This window comes from Melozone crissalis, unplaced genomic scaffold, assembly GCF_028551555.1.
Source record: "Melozone crissalis strain CALT ecotype California unplaced genomic scaffold, PUWL_Pcris_2 ptg000005l_1, whole genome shotgun sequence".
Lineage (NCBI taxonomy): Eukaryota > Metazoa > Chordata > Aves > Passeriformes > Passerellidae > Melozone > Melozone crissalis.
The window spans coordinates 17,718,766-17,738,880 of NW_026535783.1; the positions used below are offsets into that span (position 1 = coordinate 17,718,766).

The 20,115-nt window shown below is 39.6% G+C and overlaps 1 protein-coding gene across 2 annotated transcripts in view; it reads right to left on the minus strand.

Moving 5' to 3' along the window:
* SNX2 (sorting nexin 2) overlaps positions 1–18,048 on the minus strand; it is a 29,601-nt gene extending 11,553 nt beyond the window's left edge. For both annotated transcript variants that reach the window (XM_054282751.1, XM_054282742.1), the window contains exons 1-6: positions 17,923–18,048; positions 10,917–11,034; positions 3,504–3,667; positions 2,204–2,270; positions 1,960–2,003; positions 1,737–1,878 (exon numbers count right to left, since the gene is read on the minus strand). In XM_054282751.1, the coding sequence (XP_054138726.1) occupies positions 1,737–1,878; positions 1,960–2,003; positions 2,204–2,270; positions 3,504–3,667; positions 10,917–11,034; positions 17,923–18,030 (643 nt within the window). In that variant the 5' untranslated portion in view covers positions 18,031–18,048. The remainder of the gene's footprint in view (positions 1–1,736; positions 1,879–1,959; positions 2,004–2,203; positions 2,271–3,503; positions 3,668–10,916; positions 11,035–17,922) is intronic.
* Between the last annotated feature and the right edge of the window lie 2,067 nt (positions 18,049–20,115).

Here is a 20,115-nt window from a genome sequence, read left to right on the forward strand (position 1 = left end):
CACAGGAAAAGATCCACAACATAACAGATTACTTTCTTTAAAAATGAAAATGTGATTTTCATACACTTATGTAAATAGTGAAGTACCTTAATGAATGCTAATTCCAGTTCACAATTGACTCATTTTTATCGTTTTGTTCCACAGTCAGTAATTGATGGACTTGAATTTGTAGCTAAGATCGAAAACTCCAGCCTCTACCACTCATCAGCACAATAAAATCAGAGCTTTAAACTCCAGATGTTACCAACAGTGTAGCATAATTAACAGACAAGGGACTTCTTTACAACACACATTGCTTAACACTGAATGTATGACATTATGTATTAAGACTTTAAACATAAACATGCATAATAAGACTATAATCTTACTTTCAGCTGTTTCCTCAGCTCTCTGCTTTAAGATGCAGTATTTCAAAACAGACCAGAATCAACTCCTTTTCTCCAGAACCCGAAATGTACTGACTACATGCTCTTGAACACAACTAAGTAACACTTGTGAAGTTCAGCTTTAAAGAGGGAGTTTTATGATCTTTTGGAAATATTCTACAGCATCTGAGTTTTTCCAACCTACCTGTAAGTTAAAGTCTCTACACAAGACTTTGAAGCAGCAGCCAGTGCTTGCTTGCACTGCAGTATGTCCCGCCACTTTACTGTCTTCCAGGTGCATCAATTTTTATGCTGTTTGGTTCAAGTGGTAGCCGAAATCCAGTCTAAGCTGAATTTGACTGCGATGCAAGCACTACATTTTCATGTAAATGCACACTGTCATAAATGCCTTAAATTTTGTATCATCCAAAAGACATGATCAGAAACCTCATAAGCCCTGTTAGCATTTGGAATTAAACTTATTTGTGTTACAGGAAAAACTGATTATTACAGAATTACCCATAAACTTGAAGAATTACCAAAAATTCAGGTCGCACTTTCAGTCTCACAGGCTTAAAAACACAGTGCTTTTCCATAAAGAAACATAATGAATTTTCCAAGCCTCTTGCTGCCTACATCTACTCAATCTGCCCACTCCTACTTACATGAAAAACTGCTGCTCTGATTATCTTTACAGACTAAATTACTGAAAAGAAGTTCTGTCATTACCTACATATCAAACAACATTCTAGATTCGAGTCACTTATTTATATGAGTAACACAAAATTCTTTTACAAGCTTTACTGTTTTAAATATTTACCTATTTTGAAAGAACCTCTCCTACTTAGAAATCACAAAACTGAAGACTCTTAATGCACCAGGCATGCTTCTTAGCTCATGGAGAAAGGATCTGATCCTTTAAGGTGTTCAACCCAAAAGTAATTTCTTGCATTAAAACCTTGCAAAATTTATGAGAGGTTTTGCATTCACCACGATCAAAGAAACAAAAAGAAGTATCAGAGATCTGAAGCACGTATGAACCTCTATATATTGCAAGCAATCGATAACAGCTTAACTTAAAAATAAACTCTATTTCATTCTTGTTTTGGTAGACTAATCAGCTCTTGAAGGCATCAGCAAAGAAAGAATCATAGGTAAGAAACACAAGGCCATGCACTAAGATATCCTTCTCATTATCAACACTACTCTGAATTTGGAAGAGGCCATTACATATCTTTCCAATTTAACATGAACTTTTAGAAAATACAGAACACGAAGAATATTTGGACCACCTGAGAAGTAAGCAGTATTTAAGCAGAAGAGTATTTTGTATTCAGTTCTAAAGTGTCACCTTACTGGAATTGCACTTACCTACAATACTTTTTTCTGGAGCTGGAGGCACAATATAACCAATATGCATGTATTTTGTTGCTAATTTGCTGTGCAGGCCAAGAAAATCACTGAATCTTCTTTTAACAGAGAATTCATTTTTGTGGAATATTGAAAGTGATGTCTTAAAAAAAAAAAGTTGTAAATTACTGATTCATCTCAGCTACAATACAAAGTATTGACAAAAGTTTGTTGCACTACCTACCTTTGTTGTTACTCTGTATGCCATATAAGCATTCATGCCATCCCCTGTAAGAAAATTAAAAAACTTAGGTAGTGTAATCCTGCCATATTCTTTTCAGTCCAAAAAAATACATTAAAATAGATTTCCATTTAGATACTAAAAATTGCCAAAGGAAAACTAAAGAGGAAATCATGCTTATATCTAGGAATAGTCTTCAAGGAATAAGACAGTCTACAATCTGAAGTTTTAGGCTCAAGGAACTTACCAACTTTCTCTGGGTCTGATACATTGATTTCTATATCAAACAAATCTCCATTTGCTTCCTCTTCAATCTAGGACAAAGACAGACCACATTTAACAAGGTAATGGACACCCATATTATCTATGGATACAAGGATAAGAATATAGAGGAAGGAGGAGAAAAAGTCTATGTTTGTGTAATTATGAAACATTTCCAGTTAATATACCTTCTAATGTTAATATACTTTCTAATGTTGATATACTTTTCAATGTTAATAAACTTTCTAACACTGACTGTGACTGCAACCAAAGTTTTTGGGGTAAACTTGGTAGTGCTAAGTTTGCAGTTGGACTCAAATGATCCTAAGGGTTTTTTCCAAACTAAATGGTACTGTGATTTCAGTTTTAAGACCTACTGCAAAAGCTTTCAGTACAAGAGATTTAGGGGTCTGTTCATTGTATCACCTACAATGCCAGCAGATACTGTGGTTCACAACCACTCTCATTTGCAATGCTTCCATGTGCCTGTAATCGAAGTACAGACATTCCTTTTCGGTAACAGTATCTGTACCAGAAGAGCTTGGGAAGGAAAAAGCAACAGATAAAAAATTCTCTGATACTCGTCTGAGTTCCAGAATTTCATAATCCTTCATGTACTATACCTAAGTATGATAAAAAGAGATATCTTAAGAAATGCCATGGCAGAAGGGACAGAACCAGGGCTGAAGGGGGCAAAATCTGAATCAAATGCCATCATGTGGTATCTGGGGAAGCAGGCATCATTGAGTCATGGGTAGGGTCTTATATGCAAAGCCACTGTCTGGTAAGAGAACTCTCTAGAATGAATGGCACTCAGCAATGTTCATGCTTTGACTGGAACACCAAATGTAAACAGAAATGTTAAGAATGAGATTACCCTCAGCTGTTTGTTTGCATGCAGGATAACTCTAAAACCTGCTTGTTCAATTTCCCTGTTAGGAACTTCAGAAATACAAGTTGAAACTGTAACAAGCTAGTTAGAATTATTTTAATTAAAAACATTTCTTATGTATCAAGTTCACATCTTACTCCTACACACACTTTAAAAGTATCTATTCTGAAGAAATAGAACTTCTTACTCCTAATACTACAGATCTCAAATATAATCACCTCAGTAGTGAATTCTCACAGTATTTCCATAAGTCAAATTCACACTAAACTTTTTTTGCAAAATAAACAGCAAGGTATAATACCATGCACCAATATTTAGGAGCTGGCATTTTAAAACAAGGCAAAACTTAAAAATCCAAATGGAACATTCACCTAGTTTAGAGTTTACAGCATACCTCTTCTCTGGATCTATCAAAAATCACTGGGGCTGTTACACTTTTCGATTCCATTCTGGGAGCTATTAATGCGGTAGGTGTTACAGGAGTGACTGCAGGAGTAGGTTCTGGTGAAAGTATTGGATCCCTCTCTGGACTGTCCAATGAAACTTCTTCTGTTGCTTCTAGATAAACATATTGAGTCAGTAATAAATTTCTTGTGCAACACAGATGGATATGCATCACAAAGACAACAAACATGCATGATGACAAAATAAATAGCACCCATTTGTGCATGATAATGTTTTTCAATATCTAGCTAAAACCAGATATGGCATTTGAACTTGTAGTACAGAATGGGTTAAATTAAGACCAGTATTGCCTTTGGTTTTGAACACTGTTCAGTAAAGAGTATTTTAAAGCAGTCACAAGCTACAAATAATTTATTTCCATATGACATATTGTTACTTTTTTTTACCACAGGAGCAAAGCTTTTTCATCACCTGTTTTGCACTCTGAACAATAGCTGATTTAGTTATATAGGATGGTAATTAAGCAGACTAAACAATATAACAAATTTGGGAGTATAACAAACTCCCACCCCTGCCAAATACCCCACAAACCGTAAAGTAGCAGTATGAGCCAGTGAGACATTAAGATTATCTTTAGTCTACCTCCATGCTCTTTGGAGCTTAAAACAGCTCACTAGAAACTGAGTACTCCTTTAAACTATGGACAGTTCACCTACCTTTAAAGACAACACAAACCCCTGCTCTACAAATCTCACCAGCCACTGTGAGATTCTGGCCACTGACAAACTACACATTTCCTGGGTATACAGAAGTTCCTGTTCTAGCTCAAATAAACAAACAATGTTGTGTTCTCACTAGACACGCATATTCAAGAATTCCAGTTTCTTAAAAGATAACATGGACCAGAGAATAGTCATTTGATACCAAAACTGACTTTCCAATAGACCTCAAGTCCTTTCACAAACTAGACTTTTATGGGTAGTACTTACCTAACAGTAAAAAGGCAATAAACCAAAGCAGACACTCATTCTGCCTTGAGGCTAACAAAGTTTACTATCATCATTTTACTTTGGAGCATATCACTCAGAATTGCTGAGTTTGGAAAGGACTTTTGAAATCATCTAACCTCCCTGTTCAAGCAGGGCTCTAGCTAGAGCAGGCTCAAATGGATCACATGAGCATCTCCAAGGAGAAGAATCCACTCCTTCCTTGGATAACCTGTGCCAGTGTTTGACCACCCTAACCAACAAGGGAAAAAAAACCAAAGCCAGCATCATCCCCTCACCCCCCTCAAAGACAAACAAACAAAACCATAAGATTTGTCTTATATATTATCTGGTTTTCAGTGTGTAGCCATTGCCTCCTGTTCTGTCAGCAGGCACTACTGAGAAGTCTGGCTCCCCTTTCTCCATTCCCTACCATACAGTACTCATACTCACTATCTGATCCTCCCCACCCCAAGACCCTATTCCAGGATGAACAGCACTAGCTTTCTCAATCTCATCTCTTATGCCACAAATTTTGTCCTCAATCATTTTCATGGCCCTGCACTGGACTCCCTCCCATCTGTCCATGTCTCCCTCGTACTGGATAGCTCAAACCTGGACTCAGCACCCGAGGTGTGGCTTCAGCAGGGCTGAGCCAAGTGGAATGATCAATTCCCCCAGCCTGCTGGCATTGCCTTTCCTAATTTCAAATTAATAGTATTTTCACAGTATTTTCAAACTAAAGTAAAAACCAAGCACCTCATTATATTTTCCATTTTTAATATGAATGAAGAATCTACAGCCCTTCTTTGAAAACAATTATTTTCATAGCATTGCTTTATTCTTACTACTAAATCTTAAAAACCATAAGTATCTGCTAATGCTTCCTTTCCTCAAATGCCACAGGAAGGACACCGAGTCTTAATTTAATAAGGAATTTTAATTCAGAACCTAAGATCAGGTGGGAAGTCATACTGAGGCAGTTGCAAAAGAGCTTTTATAATGGCAGAATAGGCACGTTTCAACAAGAGGCAGTTCTCTCCTTTGGTAGCTAACAGCATTCAACATACATGTTATATAAATGAATATTTCACAGAAACATTTCTTGGAAAAATATGCACATACATACGTAACAATGTATACTATATACATGATGAAATGTAAAATACAAAATATTTCTAAAATAAAGCAATTGCACATCAGTTCTTCCTTTTTTCTATCATTAGCTGTATTCCAGCACATTCAGGAAACAAATCATCGACCACCACTTTCTACTTCTCTATACCTTCAAATTTTAGACAGGTTAATAAAACAAGTCATTAAACAATTCAATCATTAGCTGAGAACACAATCCTCTTACTGTAAAGTATAACTTCCTGAAAAAACTGAATTTAAGGTAAGAAAGCAGCACTGCTATCAGATGAAACAGAAGCACACTTCTTCTCCAGGCTTTTTCAGACTTGTATCCACATACCCTTAGTATCACAAAGTGATCTAGGTTGTGCATCAAATGAATTCCAAGCAGGATTAGCAAATTTTTAAAGCGGCTGCCTGGTGCTTCTTTTTTATTTTCCTGAAGGTATTTACCCACAGAAAATAGTATCTGTTTGTTTGATAGCAGTAATTCAGTTATTTTAGGAAGAATTGGGAATTTATGCCTTTCTCCCTCTTGTTACTTCTCACCCCAGGTTTGGCATGCCACCAGACACTGCAAATCTAGAAGCGTGACATGGAAAAGATATGGGAAGGCGTATGATGGGACTCAGCTGGACAGGGAAAAGGTTTTTTTTAAGGATTCTGAAAGGAAAAAGAAGCATTAGCTTTATATAAAAGAGCAGGCTCTTCAAACTATTTTACCCCCCTCAGAAAAGCAGTCTTAGAATACATGAGCTGAAGATCTAATTCTCATGAAATAGAGATGAACTCTGGCATTTATGCTTCTTACATGTCCCTTTACTTTGAGTAATCAGATGACAAAGTCTCATTAAAAGGTTTTACTGAATAATTCTTCTGCTTGTTTTACGGGTGTGCTATTTTTCCCCATGGAAACATTAATATGGTAGGCTTCACAGTAGAAACTATGGCACTTCCAGAAACATTTGTTTAATCTATTAATTTTAGATCTTCACCTGAAAACTTAGTATGAAGCTGTGGTTTTGTGGTGTAGTTTATTGTTGGTTTTTGGTTTGAGAGGTTTTGTGCGCTTGTGTGGTGTTTGTTTGGTTTTTAAAATATTCAGTATCTTTATTAGCATCAAAAATGAAATCTAGATGTCTTCTTTTCCAGGACAGTTCTCAAGAGCTTAAGTTCCCACTAAAAGAGGCAAGCAACTGCTCTGTCCAACTTTGGGGAGGAAAATAATGAGATCCAACACTTAATATCAGTTATGGGAGTTACCAGAACATATTAAGAACTCCCACCAACCTAACAGTGTAGACTGCTAGACATAAATGCATACTTTACAACCTGTAAACAGTCTTTGTTAGGGATCACTGTCAAGTTGCTTAGCTCCAAAAGAACATGGAAACATTCTGCTGTAGGAGACAACTACATATGCTTAATTAACGTTTTACAGCCAACCACAAGTTTCTATCAAAACTCAAGCACAGGCCTTAATCTCAGCATTATACAGAGCTCATTTCTTTATTTTTCCCCAGCAGGTTTTGTGAAATACCATCTTAGAAAATGCAATTCTTCGCTAGCAGCTCACTTTGGCCACAAGTTATTTTCACTAGTCACACTTTCAAATGTCAGATCATTCTGATATAGCTTGAACGATTAAACTGGTTTATTATCTTTGAAAGTTCATCCATGTTAACATATAAATCTGGAAGTAAACTTAAGCAGAAGCTGTTATGTAGAACAGAGGACAAGGTATTAAAAATGGCTTCTCTGGGCACTGCAATATTTCAGAGACTTTGTTGAACTGAATTGACTGTAAGAACTACTACACCTAAGTCATAGCCCATTGTCCTTATTATTATACCAGAGATATTAAACACAGCCTTAATGAGAACAGGAATAGTTTTAATGCAACAGCGACACACTAATATGACCACTTTCTGATTTCAAAACTGTACGTTCACATGCTTTTGTGCATTTATTTCTTGCAAAATAGCTGAACAAGCAGATTCTAAAAAGCAGCAAGGCATTTGCACAAACTCTTCATATCAGACACATTATATGACAACGGTCTGACAGACACTATCAGCTAGAAGCTTTTCTGTTCAGATGTGCTTGAAGAACATATCTTGTCTGGATCAGAGAATTATCACTTCCTTTCCTGTCTCATATCCCAAGAAAAAACCCTAAAGGGGAAAAAAAACCAACCACAAACCAAACAACACAAAACCCCACTAAACAAAAAAACAACCCAATGAAAACAAACATCACCCCAGCCCCTAGAACAGTGGCTTTTCCTCAGGACACAATAGCTAGACACTTCCATAACATGATCCATTCCCAAACACATTTCTGACCTGAAAAAATAAAATAACAGTAATCTTTTACCGAACAGAAGAGAGGAAAAATTATAGTTTTCCACTTTTTTGAAGAAGGTGACAAAAAACTGATAAAACTTTACAGATGAGTTCACCATCTAGTGCTTTTCTATGAGCCCCAGATGTAAAAAGCACAGACAACTGTGTCCTTCATGGGCAGTCCATGGCACATTTGTGCAGTTATACATTGAATTTTGGGTCAACATTTTGGAAGACTAGTTCAATACGCAGCTCTTCACTGTACAATAGCAGTTTATTGACGACCAAGCTTTAAGATGCATCTCCAAATTCCTTAAGACGCACCTAATACTGCCTCATTTGAAGCACTGACCATTAAGGTCTCTGCATTAAGAACTCTACGAGGTAAGATAAAGTAATTCTTCTGGCCAAATAATCAACATAGTGACTTTTATTCTGAGGGTGAAAGTTTTTAAGTGGGTTTAGTAAGACAGTTTGCTTTGTTACAGAACGAAGAACCACAACAAAGCAGAAAAATTTACTCATCTTCAATGACAGCAGGAAAACTAATTTCTTCAATTTTTGAGACCCTGTTTTAATAGTTTATAAGTTGCCAGAGTAAAGGTAAAGAATATCTCTATTGCACATATTATTTTGCAGCTGCCACAGAAACACAGTAGCAAAGACATTTCAGGCATAATAAAAAAAGCCTAAACTATTTCCCAGGATTCTGTCCTGCATTAAAGCCACAGAGAAAATTTGTAATGCTTCACCGTCTTTTCCATTACGCTGCAATATGAGGTGGAACAATGGACAAGTTTTATTAAGTCTATAATAGCTACAGAGGCATACCATCACAATTTTTAGAAGTCTGAAAAACTATAATTATTTCTGACCCTGAAGAATGGTAATCACTCCTCTCAGGAGCCATGAACATGATTTCGTTTACCTGGATTTTAAAGCATCTACTAATTCAATACAAAGGAACAACAGAAGCTACAAAGCTGTGGAGCTTCATTTTTTTCTTCTCTCCACTTAAGTGTTCCTCTAAGATGTGCCAAGTTAAGATTCTTTGGAAAAGAATCTTAATTAATTGTCAAAGAAAAACTCTGTCACAATAATTTTGAAATTAAATTTCCCAGAAAGTCAGGCTTTTGCAAGCATGCTAGGAGCAAGAAATTAGGTATCTCATCTTGCCCTTCTCATGCTGTTTCTATACTGTCTAGCAAAACAGTCCTAAGAAAGAAAAGAATAGTTATACTTGTGAGTGCACAGCACTGAAGCACAAATTCAACACAGTTTTTTCGCAATGGCATTTCAGAATGGCAGTGACACAAACACTGAAGTTCATTACTTCAGTATAAACTAAGTAACAGCTTTAAACAAACTTTTTGCTTAGAACAGGAAACTGTGAAAAACATTGTATTTTATCTCATGCTCCATAAATCACATTTGTTTTTTCCTCAGTTTGAGAGTACTAGACTCTGTACTATAAATTGAACTTCAAAAGATCAGTCTCAGCTGAGGTAGAAGTGAAGTACTAGATGCCTTCAGTTCAGTGCTGCAAGTACTCAGACAATGTCCTACATGGCAAAACCCAAACTCATTAAATCAATTCCTTGTGTTATTCTCACAGCATTCATTTCAGTTAAAACAATCTGGCTACAAACATTTGTTCCTTCTGACTCCCCTCAATATTTACTCCAGTCTCCCTTTTTCTTTTCTTAATATTATCCAAAGGAGAATTGGCTTTCTTAAAATATCCACTCCAGATGGCTCTGTGGTTATAAAAAGCTGGCTTTATATACTGAAGCTAAATAACCAAATTACGTACTAGTACTAGAAAGCTAAATTGCTAAAGCACTTATGGTCTTTGTAAGCTATAAGGCAAAACAAATGCAGAAAAAGAGTAAGATCACCCCTCTATCCTTCATTCCTTTTTTCTTTTAAGACACTTTCAGAGGGGTACCAAACTTGTCAATACATTCTAACAGTGTCATGAAGAAACAACTTCAAATACATGGAAATACAAATTATGGAAGTTGAGAACAAATATAATGGGCATTTGAATATATGCATTTATACAAAATAACACAGAACTAAAGGTTATAAAGTTTCTTTTGGAATGACACATCTGGTAACCAATGAGGATGAGATTACCGTATTCAAAGCAGACTGTCAGTTGACTAATGCAACATGAAGCAATAGGGAAAATGATAGTATTGAGATGTAACATTTAGAACCATTTTATGCACATAATATATTTCAAATATTCCAGCTACTTTCTTGGATAGTTAATGTTCCTACAACTGTAATTGACAGCAATAATAACCCATGGTAGGATAGTTCAAAACTGACACCGAAGTAGCAACTGATTTATGAACTTTTAGAAATGTTCTGTCTATTAACATATCATTTTCAGAACTTTCATATCTTTTTCTAAAGCATGCAATACTGTCAACTGTCAGAGACACAATCATGCACTAGTAAAATGATAGGACTTGTCCCTTGTCCCAGTTTGTTACCTCTCCATTAAAACAAGAGTAGTAAGAAGGAAATAGTTGCAATACAATCTGAATTACCTCTCTCTTTATAACTGGAAAAACAGCTGGGACACCTTATGCATGACTATTAAGTAGAAAACAAGAAAGTAACTTAAGTCATGCATTTCCACACCAACAGATTTGAACATTTTGAATCACAAAATTATAAAGACTAGTCTCACTGTCAGCAGACAGTGTTAGTGTCCAGCTTAACACCCACACTACACACTGGCAGTACACATCACAGAGAAACTTATAAACAAACTCAACTAGCCACATTTTTCACAAGAAAAGACCTCTACAACACTGTCAAACTACTTTTAAGGTTTCAATCCTCCCTCTCAGAAAAGCACATTTCCTTCAGTCCAAGGGTGAAATGGTTTGTGCAGGCATGCTAGAAGAAAATAGTCATTACCAGCAAAGAGATCTTCTCTGTCACCATCCAGCATGATTTCTGCTGGCTTTGGACCATTGGAATTTGTGCTGAGGTCTTCGGCAGGAAGACTTGCTGGCTCTGGAGATGAAGGACTTGACTGTGTTTAAAAAAAAAAGAAAAAAGTGAAACGATTATAAGAGAACAAGTTGCCATGTGTCAGTATATAAGAATTATTGCAACACTGTTTCATTGCAAAGAAACAAAAGATTTACAGAAAGGGAACTCTGTCAGCTATTTCCATTTCCCATTCCTAGCACAGCAACAATGAATACAAGACATGAGCTAGTCAACAGCTATTAATTTCTTTGTTTGAGAGAAAAAACGGTCAACAGTTTCTTCAGGTTTATTAATATGAAACAAAAGCTACTACAGAATGACCTAGAATAAGTTTTTAGTGATGCCAAATGTAACTTGATTATTAGGTTTCTCCTGGAAAGGCTTGGATTTAAATCTGGATTTGTACATAGCCAAAAATCAATATGGAAATCTCCAAGTGCTCTGTGATTGAAAAGAACATATTAATGCCATCCAAATAATTAAAGGCTGCTTGGAGCTGTAAGAAATTTTGTTAGCTTTGCAACAGGATTACTGCCACTGAGGATCAGAGGATCACACTGTACTGTACAAAGAAGCTGGCCTTACCACAGACACAATTTTTTAATTCACTAAAGACTAGAACTTGCCCTGTTGAAGACACTAAGGAAAACTAAAGCAATATTGAAACCAGGCCACAAATGAGTATGTGCTACACCTCAGAGCTGAAGGTCTTAAGCAATTTCACAACTCAGAAGTAGCATATTTCAAAATAAATGGCCTGTCTCTCCAGCCAGTGCTGCGTAGAAGTGCAAGTTAAAAACCTTGCATTCCAGCTAGAACAGAAAAGCATGGAAATGCTTGATTTCTCAATGCTTGAGGTTCAAAAAGGTTAAAGTTTTATCAGCAAAAGCAGTTCTTCACTGAAACATGGTAGGTACTCATTCCAAACCAGTTTTGCTGCTATTTAGCTTTGAACAGCAATCCACTTACATTTTGATAGACTGGAGTTTTAGGACACAGTAGGAGTCTCCCACTGGCACAGATGCAGAATGCATGTAGGTTTGTGCTTGTCAAGTCACTCTCACGAAAAACAGCCATAGGGAAGAAAAGCCTTCCTGAACCTTTACAGCACATCAGCAGAGAGCTTTCTGCTTTATCACTTAATTATGCTGTTGCTTAATAAATGGTGGAAGAGAGCCCTTGGAGAATGCTTATACCTTCAAGCTATTCCCTCAGTCTATCCTCTGAGTTTTAGTGGAAATAGCTATTTAGTTACTAATGGTTATTTTTGACTATACCTGGCTTCTAATCACAAATCTATTCTATCAGACACAAAATTCACTTTGAACACTTAAATCTGATCAACCTAAGGAAAATATCTGCATGCCTAAAGTTACAAATTAACCAAAGGTCAATACAGAGGTATTCCCACTTTAAAGAGAGATACAGATTCCTCTAAGAATAGCTATGAATACATGACACCAAGTCCCTTTCTGTTACTGAGCTGGGAAAGAGCCTGTCCAATGGCACAGAAAAAGCCAATATTTCTGCACTGGATACCAGGCTTCATAGCTGTAGTTAGTAGAGCAGTTACAGGCAGCTCTCTTCAAACTTCTTATGGGAATATTTGCAAACAGCAAGGGCTCAAACAGACTTTATGGGCACCTCAGAAACCTGAAGAGGAAAGCAGACCAGATGGATATCCCAAACCTTGTAAAACCATGCTCAGCAAAGCTGTGGTGAAGAAGGACAGAGAGGATATCCAGAGTTAGAACACTTGTTACACTTCTCTCTTCCTGAAGATGGCCAAGCACAGGCCTGCCCATGGAAGAGGTGAATAACTGCAACTTTTATGCTACCCATCAAATTCTCCTCATCTCTGTCTACTGGTCTTCTTGTTTTTACCCTTGCAATTTTTCTCTCCCAGGTCAGGGGGAGTCATGAATGTCAGACAGAAATAAACTTCAACAAGCTGACAGGTGATAAGGTCCCTACTGGTCTATTAATCTTTCTGTGGCTCTTTGGTCCTTTTAAACAGCTGTGTTCTCAGACAAGATGAATTAAGAATAGGACTAAATATATTCACGAAGAGTTGTGACTTTATAAGAAAAAATGTGTAGAAGCATCTCAAAAATTATTCATGGTCTGAACACTGCATTAGCTTGTTTAAGAGTTTTGCAATGAAGTATAGTTTCTTCTCTTCAAAATGGGCATAGTTCTCAGAGAACTACAAAAACCCAGCAAGGCACTGCCCTCATGTATGAAAAACTGAGTCAATAATTTCTAATAACCTGATTATTTTGCACAGCCACTGGGTCAGAAAGTGCCTCTCAGAAACCAAAGAAGCATCCATGCCTGTGAACAATATATTAAGCTGTTTCAGTTGCAGTCTTCTATGGATCAGAGCCAGAAGACAGGACCCCAGCTTTGCTTTTTTATCTCTACAAAATACAGCTAAAATGGCCAATGAAAAATGCCTGTCAAAGGAGTCAGCAGTCAGCGCAGTGGAAATCTCTTTATCAGACAAGACATGGAGATGAGACTAACAAAAACCTCATGGCACAGACAAACAGCATAGCTGTTTAGAAACTTTAAATTTACTCGATGCCAAGGATTCACAAACTGTCATAAACACATCCATTTCCTGAAATGTGCACAGCTGTGAAATTTCTGAACAACTCCTGAGTTGAAGGTTTGGTGAAGCTTCCAATAACCAAGATACTCAATAGCCAGGACATCCAGGTATCCAGGACAGTCAGGATCCTGCCATATTTTTCTTGAAAACAAGTTTCTGGTAAGATGCCCATGGGCCCATTCCAATTTACAACGTCAGTAACAAGCTCTATTTTCTGTTCTTTTATTGTTCCTTACATCTGGAGGCAATAACCAAGTATTTTACAGCTCTGACTTATGAAGAAACAAGAACAAGTTCTTGCATTTTCGGCTGGTTGAAATTATAGCTCTAGACATTTGGACATCCTCCTTTCTCTTAATAGCAGGGTACCCCCAAACTAGTTCTGCTTGCATGAGCCCCTCCTAGCTTCCCTCAGACAAAACACAGAGGGCTGACAGAAGGTGGCCATCATCATACTCTAGTTGTTCAGGTTAACCCAGCTCACTGTCTGAAGCAGGGTTACAGGAGCTCACAAATCACAGCATGGGCAGAGACAACACACTCAACGGCAGGACAGTCTCATTTGCACCGGAAAGGAAGATGACACAAGCAGTCACGTTGGAATGAATTTCCACATACTTCCATTACAGCCTGGATTTAACATCAAGCAACGAGACACACATTTTCAGTGGAATTACATCAATTAATCTTGGATACAGACTTAGCTTTCAGCAAAGGTATAATATAGTATTGAAGGACTTAGTCCTTTTCCCTCTGATATTCCAATGGTGCTTGCTTCCACAGTAATGGCCACTGTTAAACTGAATGGATATTATTATTTTCTGTACATGAGGCAAAACAGTAGATAGCCACCTCTGTGGCTATCTAGTGTTTTGCCTCATGTACAAAAAACAAATAGATACTGCAGATCTTTGACATGAACAGATCAACTGGCAATGAGATTATTACACACCCTGCCCTAAATTACAGTCCTTGACAAATTACCACATCTACTGCTTACTGATTATTTTCAAGTTTCTCCATGTATTTTTCCATTTAAAAAACCCAAAAACACCAATAAACAGGAGTATGGGAATGAAAATATAGGTTTGAATGAGGCAGCCTAGGTTCCTCTGTTCACATGGCAACTTCATGAAAGACAGACTGGCAGTACAGAGATAAGTGAGAAGTTCAGGGAAAGTGAAATAAGAAATGGTGCAATGTATAAACAAGAAAGATGACAAAGACTGGTGCATGAAGGAAGAAGAAGGTAGAAATGATGAAAAGAGAGTAACAGTGACCATTTTTTCAGAAAATCTAATGTATATCTTACACATATGTCACCAAATTTGAGTTTCATGCAGTTGTTTGTGGACCCTTCTAATGGGAGCAGAGTACACAAACAGCAAATTAGCAGTTTGTTGATTAAACTTTAATACGGAGTGATTCTTCTCATAATACAATTAACTTCCAGAACTTCTTTTGGTGCAAATCTTGGACTCTCTTTTTAAAAAAACAAAACCCAACAATGGCCAAAACACAAAACAAAACCAAAAACAAACCTCAAAAAAACCCACATCATGAAAAATACAAAAAAAAAAAAAAAACCAACCAAAAAACACCCAAACAAAACCCCACCAAAATCCATGCACTCAAAATTTTACCAAGTAGGTAAAAGTCTACCTAAACCTCAGGAAGATATTGAGCTACAAAAACCTGATACCTAGGAGAGCACTGCAGTTGCCAACCAGCACACATGTGTAATGACCAGCAATATCACATGGAACTCACCACTGATTATCACTGTAAATGCAATTTTGGCTTAAACCATTTACATAATTCATCTCAGCTGTTCTCACTAATGAAAGCTACTCTGGCAGTTGAAGGGAAATCTCTCAGTAACCCTGTATGTAAGAGAGGCAGTGGTCCAGACTCACAATACAGTTGGCACAATGAAAGCAAAATAATCATTCTCAATCTACTACTCACTGCGGATACCTGACAGTAAAATGAGCATCCCATCAGCTCAGACAACCTAGTTCCCAGCTCACTGGTGTCCAAAGACCATAGGAAGGAAGAGTTCTCATTCTCTGCCATACAGCAAATTTTCAAGTCCTAAAATGTGTTTCCACTACACCTCAGAAATCCCAGGTGTTACAGCTCAGCGAGATCTTTCTACTATTTCATTTTCTACAATTGAGAGAGTTCAATTCAACACATTAACTTTTTTGCAACATGCACAGAGAAAATATTTTCCATTAGAAGCCACTTAAGTAACTAAGCCCTCTGTACTTAAATGCTACATATTTGCCATTCACACTGTACAATGAATGTATACTTTGTCAAAAGCAACTTAGCTTGTGTTTTCCAAATGGAGACTTTTTTAATATGGAAGCTATTTGAAAGATGCATTAGAAAACACACAGTTTTTCCTCTGCACAATCAAATTATAGACAGGAAAGGCTGAGCACACATTTTGTGAACTGCAAAGAGAATGAAAGCAAGATAAAATAGGAAGGAAGTGAAATTAATCATGCTAAAAGCAAATAGCTCCAAGATAAAGCATTTGGGAACCCTTTCAAAGTACCAAAGCCCTCATGTAAGTTGGGTTTGGACCTCAGTGTCCCTTGCCACACTCTCACTTCTGGTATCAGCAACCGTATGCATGATTAGCTACAAAAAGCATGACACCATTCTGTTGTTACTATACAACTCCCACTGCCATTTATAATCAGTTTGTCCATGAATATTTACCAGACTAAAGTAACACTCAGGACAAAAGTTTAACTAGGCCTACATCATCAGACTATCACTCTTCTCTGGACTATGGTACACTACACACTGAATCCTCCAATTTATATTCAAGCTAGTAATAAGTCCAAAGTCAATTTTCATCACCTCTCTCTTCCAAATCTGCAGGACAATCACAGATTAAGGCAGTTCCCTAAATGCTGATGCCAGAAAAAGCTTACTGACACAGCTTTTAAAACCTTCTCTTTAAGCAACAAGGCTTCCCCTTTCCCCTTAGAGACTCTAGCCCAAACAGACTGTGTACACAAACAAAGCAGCACAGCGGAATTGTCAGCAATTGATACAAAGCCCATTTCTTTGCCAACGTCTGCAGTTAGAGGAGTTTCAGTAACTTTTTTATCTCATGGTAACTGTGATTTGGACACTAAATCTATCTTATCTCCTGCAGCTTTAGTTCCAGACCACATCAATAAAAACATTGTTTGTGTTACACTGCAGTCTTTCTCTGGGCACTGAAAAAGACTCCAGTAATACACACTGTGTCACATAGAGATGCACAGAAGTCTACTCATGCAATTTTTGTCAACTGCAGATTCACATCATTTCTTATTCCTTCAGTGCATTTTTCCCCCAGATCTTTTTCTACCAATGCACAGATTATGCATCTATAAAAAGAAGAAAAAAAAAGTAGCTTAAGAAAAGGCAAGTGACTTTAACATACATTTAAAACCCTCTTTGTATACTGCAGGGTTTTTTGCTAAGGACAGACAAAACCAGACCAAAACCAGAGAAACATGCACCAATCCTATTTCTGTAAATGTCAGGGACAGAAAACTCTTCAGGAAAAGAGGAACAGAACAATTTTCTTCTTAGATGGCCATCTATGCACAGGAAGAATAAAGTTCTTCCAGAAGATACTGGCAAGACACGTAGGTGGAACGTGACCACAACAACGTGCCAAGAAGGCTCCCGCTATAAGGAATGAACACATAAGCGTTTCTCATGTCTCCTCCAGCTTCTTTCCCGGCAGGTCCCAGCAGCCGCCGCAGCACAGCACTGCGTCAGCTCCCTTGGAAAAAACCTCAGAGACAAATAAGTTTCTACAAGATCTGCAAACTGAAATGGAGTGAAGCCTCGGAAAGAGGCCAAACAAAGAAAATGGGTCGTTATTAATCCACTCTAAGGCGGAGACACACACACCCACACCCACATACCCCAGCGAAACTGGAAAGAGGTAAGGTGAGAATATTCCCCTGACAGCAGAAGAAAAGGGTAAATGAAAGGAAAACGGAGGTACTTGGAGAAAAGAGGTTTGAGCTTCTCCCGGCAGCAGAACCCCCTTCTCTCCGTTACGGAAGCACCGAGGAGCCGAAGCAGAGTTGTGCGGTGGGGCCGCGACCTGGTGGAGGCCAGGTCGGCAAGGGCAGCGGCGGGGCGGGGGCCCGGGCAGTAGTGAGGGGGCCTGGGCAGGAGCGAAGCACCGGCGGCGTGGCGGGGAGGGGAGGCTACGGGAGGGGAGGGCCCGGCGGGCGCCGGATCGGCCACGGCGCGCCGGACCTGCAGCCGAGGGCGACCTCTCCTCACCTCCAGGGTGGACACGGTGCTGGTGAAGAGGTCCTCGCCGTCCTCCAGCTCCTCGAGGTCGGCAGGCCTCGTCTCTCCCAGCGGCGGCGGCTCCCGCTCCGCCGCCATCTTCCCCTCCGGCCCGGCCCCCGCGCTCACGTGACTGCCCGCCGCCCCGCCGCACGTGACCGCGGCGGCCCGGCCGGGGAGGGGCCGGGCAGTGTCCGTAGGGCCTGCGACACCCCCGCAGCCGCCGCAGCCCCTGCCACATCCATAGCCCCTGCCACATCCATAGCCCCTGCCACATCCACAGCCCCTGCCACATCCCTGCAGCCCCTGCCACATCCATAGCCCCTGCCACATCCCTGCAGCCCCTGCCACATCCCTGCAGCCCCTGCCACATCCATAGCCCCTGCCACATCCCTGCAGCCCCTGCCACATCCACAGCCCCTGCCACATCCATAGCCCCTGCCACATCCCTGCAGCCCCTGCCACATCCCTGCAGCCCCTGCCACATCCATAGCCCCTGCCACATCCCTGCAGCCCCTGCCACATCCACAGCCCCTGCCACATCCATAGCCCCTGCCACATCCCTGCAGCCCCTGCCACATCCACAGCCCCTGCCACATCCATAGCCCCTGCCACATCCCTGCAGCCCCTGCCACATCCCTGCAGCCCCTGCCACATCCACAGCCCCTGCCACATCCATAGCCCCTGCCACATCCCTGCAGCCCCTGCCACATCCCTGCAGCCCCTGCCACATCTCCGCAGCCCCTGCCACATCCCTGCAGCCCCTGCCACATCCATAGCCCCTGCCACATCCCCACAGCCCCTGCCACATCCATAGCCCCTGCCACGTCTCCACAGCCCCTGCCACATCCATAGCCCCTGCCACATCCATAGCCCCTGCCACATCCCTGCAGCCCCTGCCACATCCACAGCCCCTGCCACATCCATAGCCCCTGCCACATCTCCACAGCCCCTGCCACATCCATAGCCCCTGCCACATCCATAGCCCCTGCCGCATCCTCGCAGCCCCCGCGACACCCCCACAGCCGCCACAGCCCCTGCCACATCCGCAGCCCCTCATCAAACCCCTGCCACAGTCCCTGCCACATCCACAGGCCCTTCTCAAACCCGTGCCACAGCACCTGTCGCATCCACAGCCCCTTAGCCTTCCCAAGAAGAGGTAAAGATGCAGAATTCCCTAAGTTAGATTGTTTGGTTTTGGGCACTCATTAAGAAAGGTGTGTGAGAAGTTTAACTTCTTTGATTCAATAATGGGCTAAAGAGAACTGTGGATACAGAAACCTGTTATAGGGGGTTTTTTTAATGTCAGGGGGGACAAGAAATAACCCAAAGATAACTATAGAACCTGGATTTTTAACTAATTGATATTCAGGGTTGAAAAACTGGATTAGTAAATATGTGTGGGAAAAGAACCAAAATTAGAGAAAAGTATTCAAAGAAATAAATTGGAAAACAATGAATGCTGCAGGAAAATTTAGAGGGACTGCAAAAAGCCAATCACATGTGAGATTGTGATATGTTACTGCAAAAAGCAAAACCCCAGTTTAAACCGAAGCCTTATCCTTGTCAGCGTAGGTATTAATATGTCGTTTGACAAATACATAAGAGCTACCTCATGCTACTAAGTGAAAATCTAAGAGGAAGGTACTCATGGATCCTAGTGAAAACCACAACCACCACTTCCTCTGCAGCCAATAAATACACCTCTGTAATGCTGTGTGAGATGGATATGAATAAAGTTGCAAAGCTGCTGAACAGCAGAAGTAGAAATACCAAAGCTAAGTTTACATATGGAGCTTGTGTATATGCCACGTGCCTACTTTAATTATCTGGTTATGTGATAAGATTTTACAGGAGCCCTCTTCCCAAGGAGCATTTACTACAGTCACAGTTTTCCCTTGTTTCCTAACCGCTCTGCATTAATTTATTATATGCATTCTCAAGTCTACACTGAAGACAAAAGGATTTGTCTTCTCACATCCATCCATTTCTCTGAGGTCTGTCATGGCCTGTTTCACAGGCATTGATGAATTTTATCTTGAGGGTATGATGTCCATTACACAGGCACTGAGCAGACATGGAAAAAATTTAGCCTAAACTATTTACTGACCTGGATGCCCTAATTGAGATCACAAGGATTTGTGGGTTTTTATTTGCTAGAATACCTAACATTTCAACAGTTTT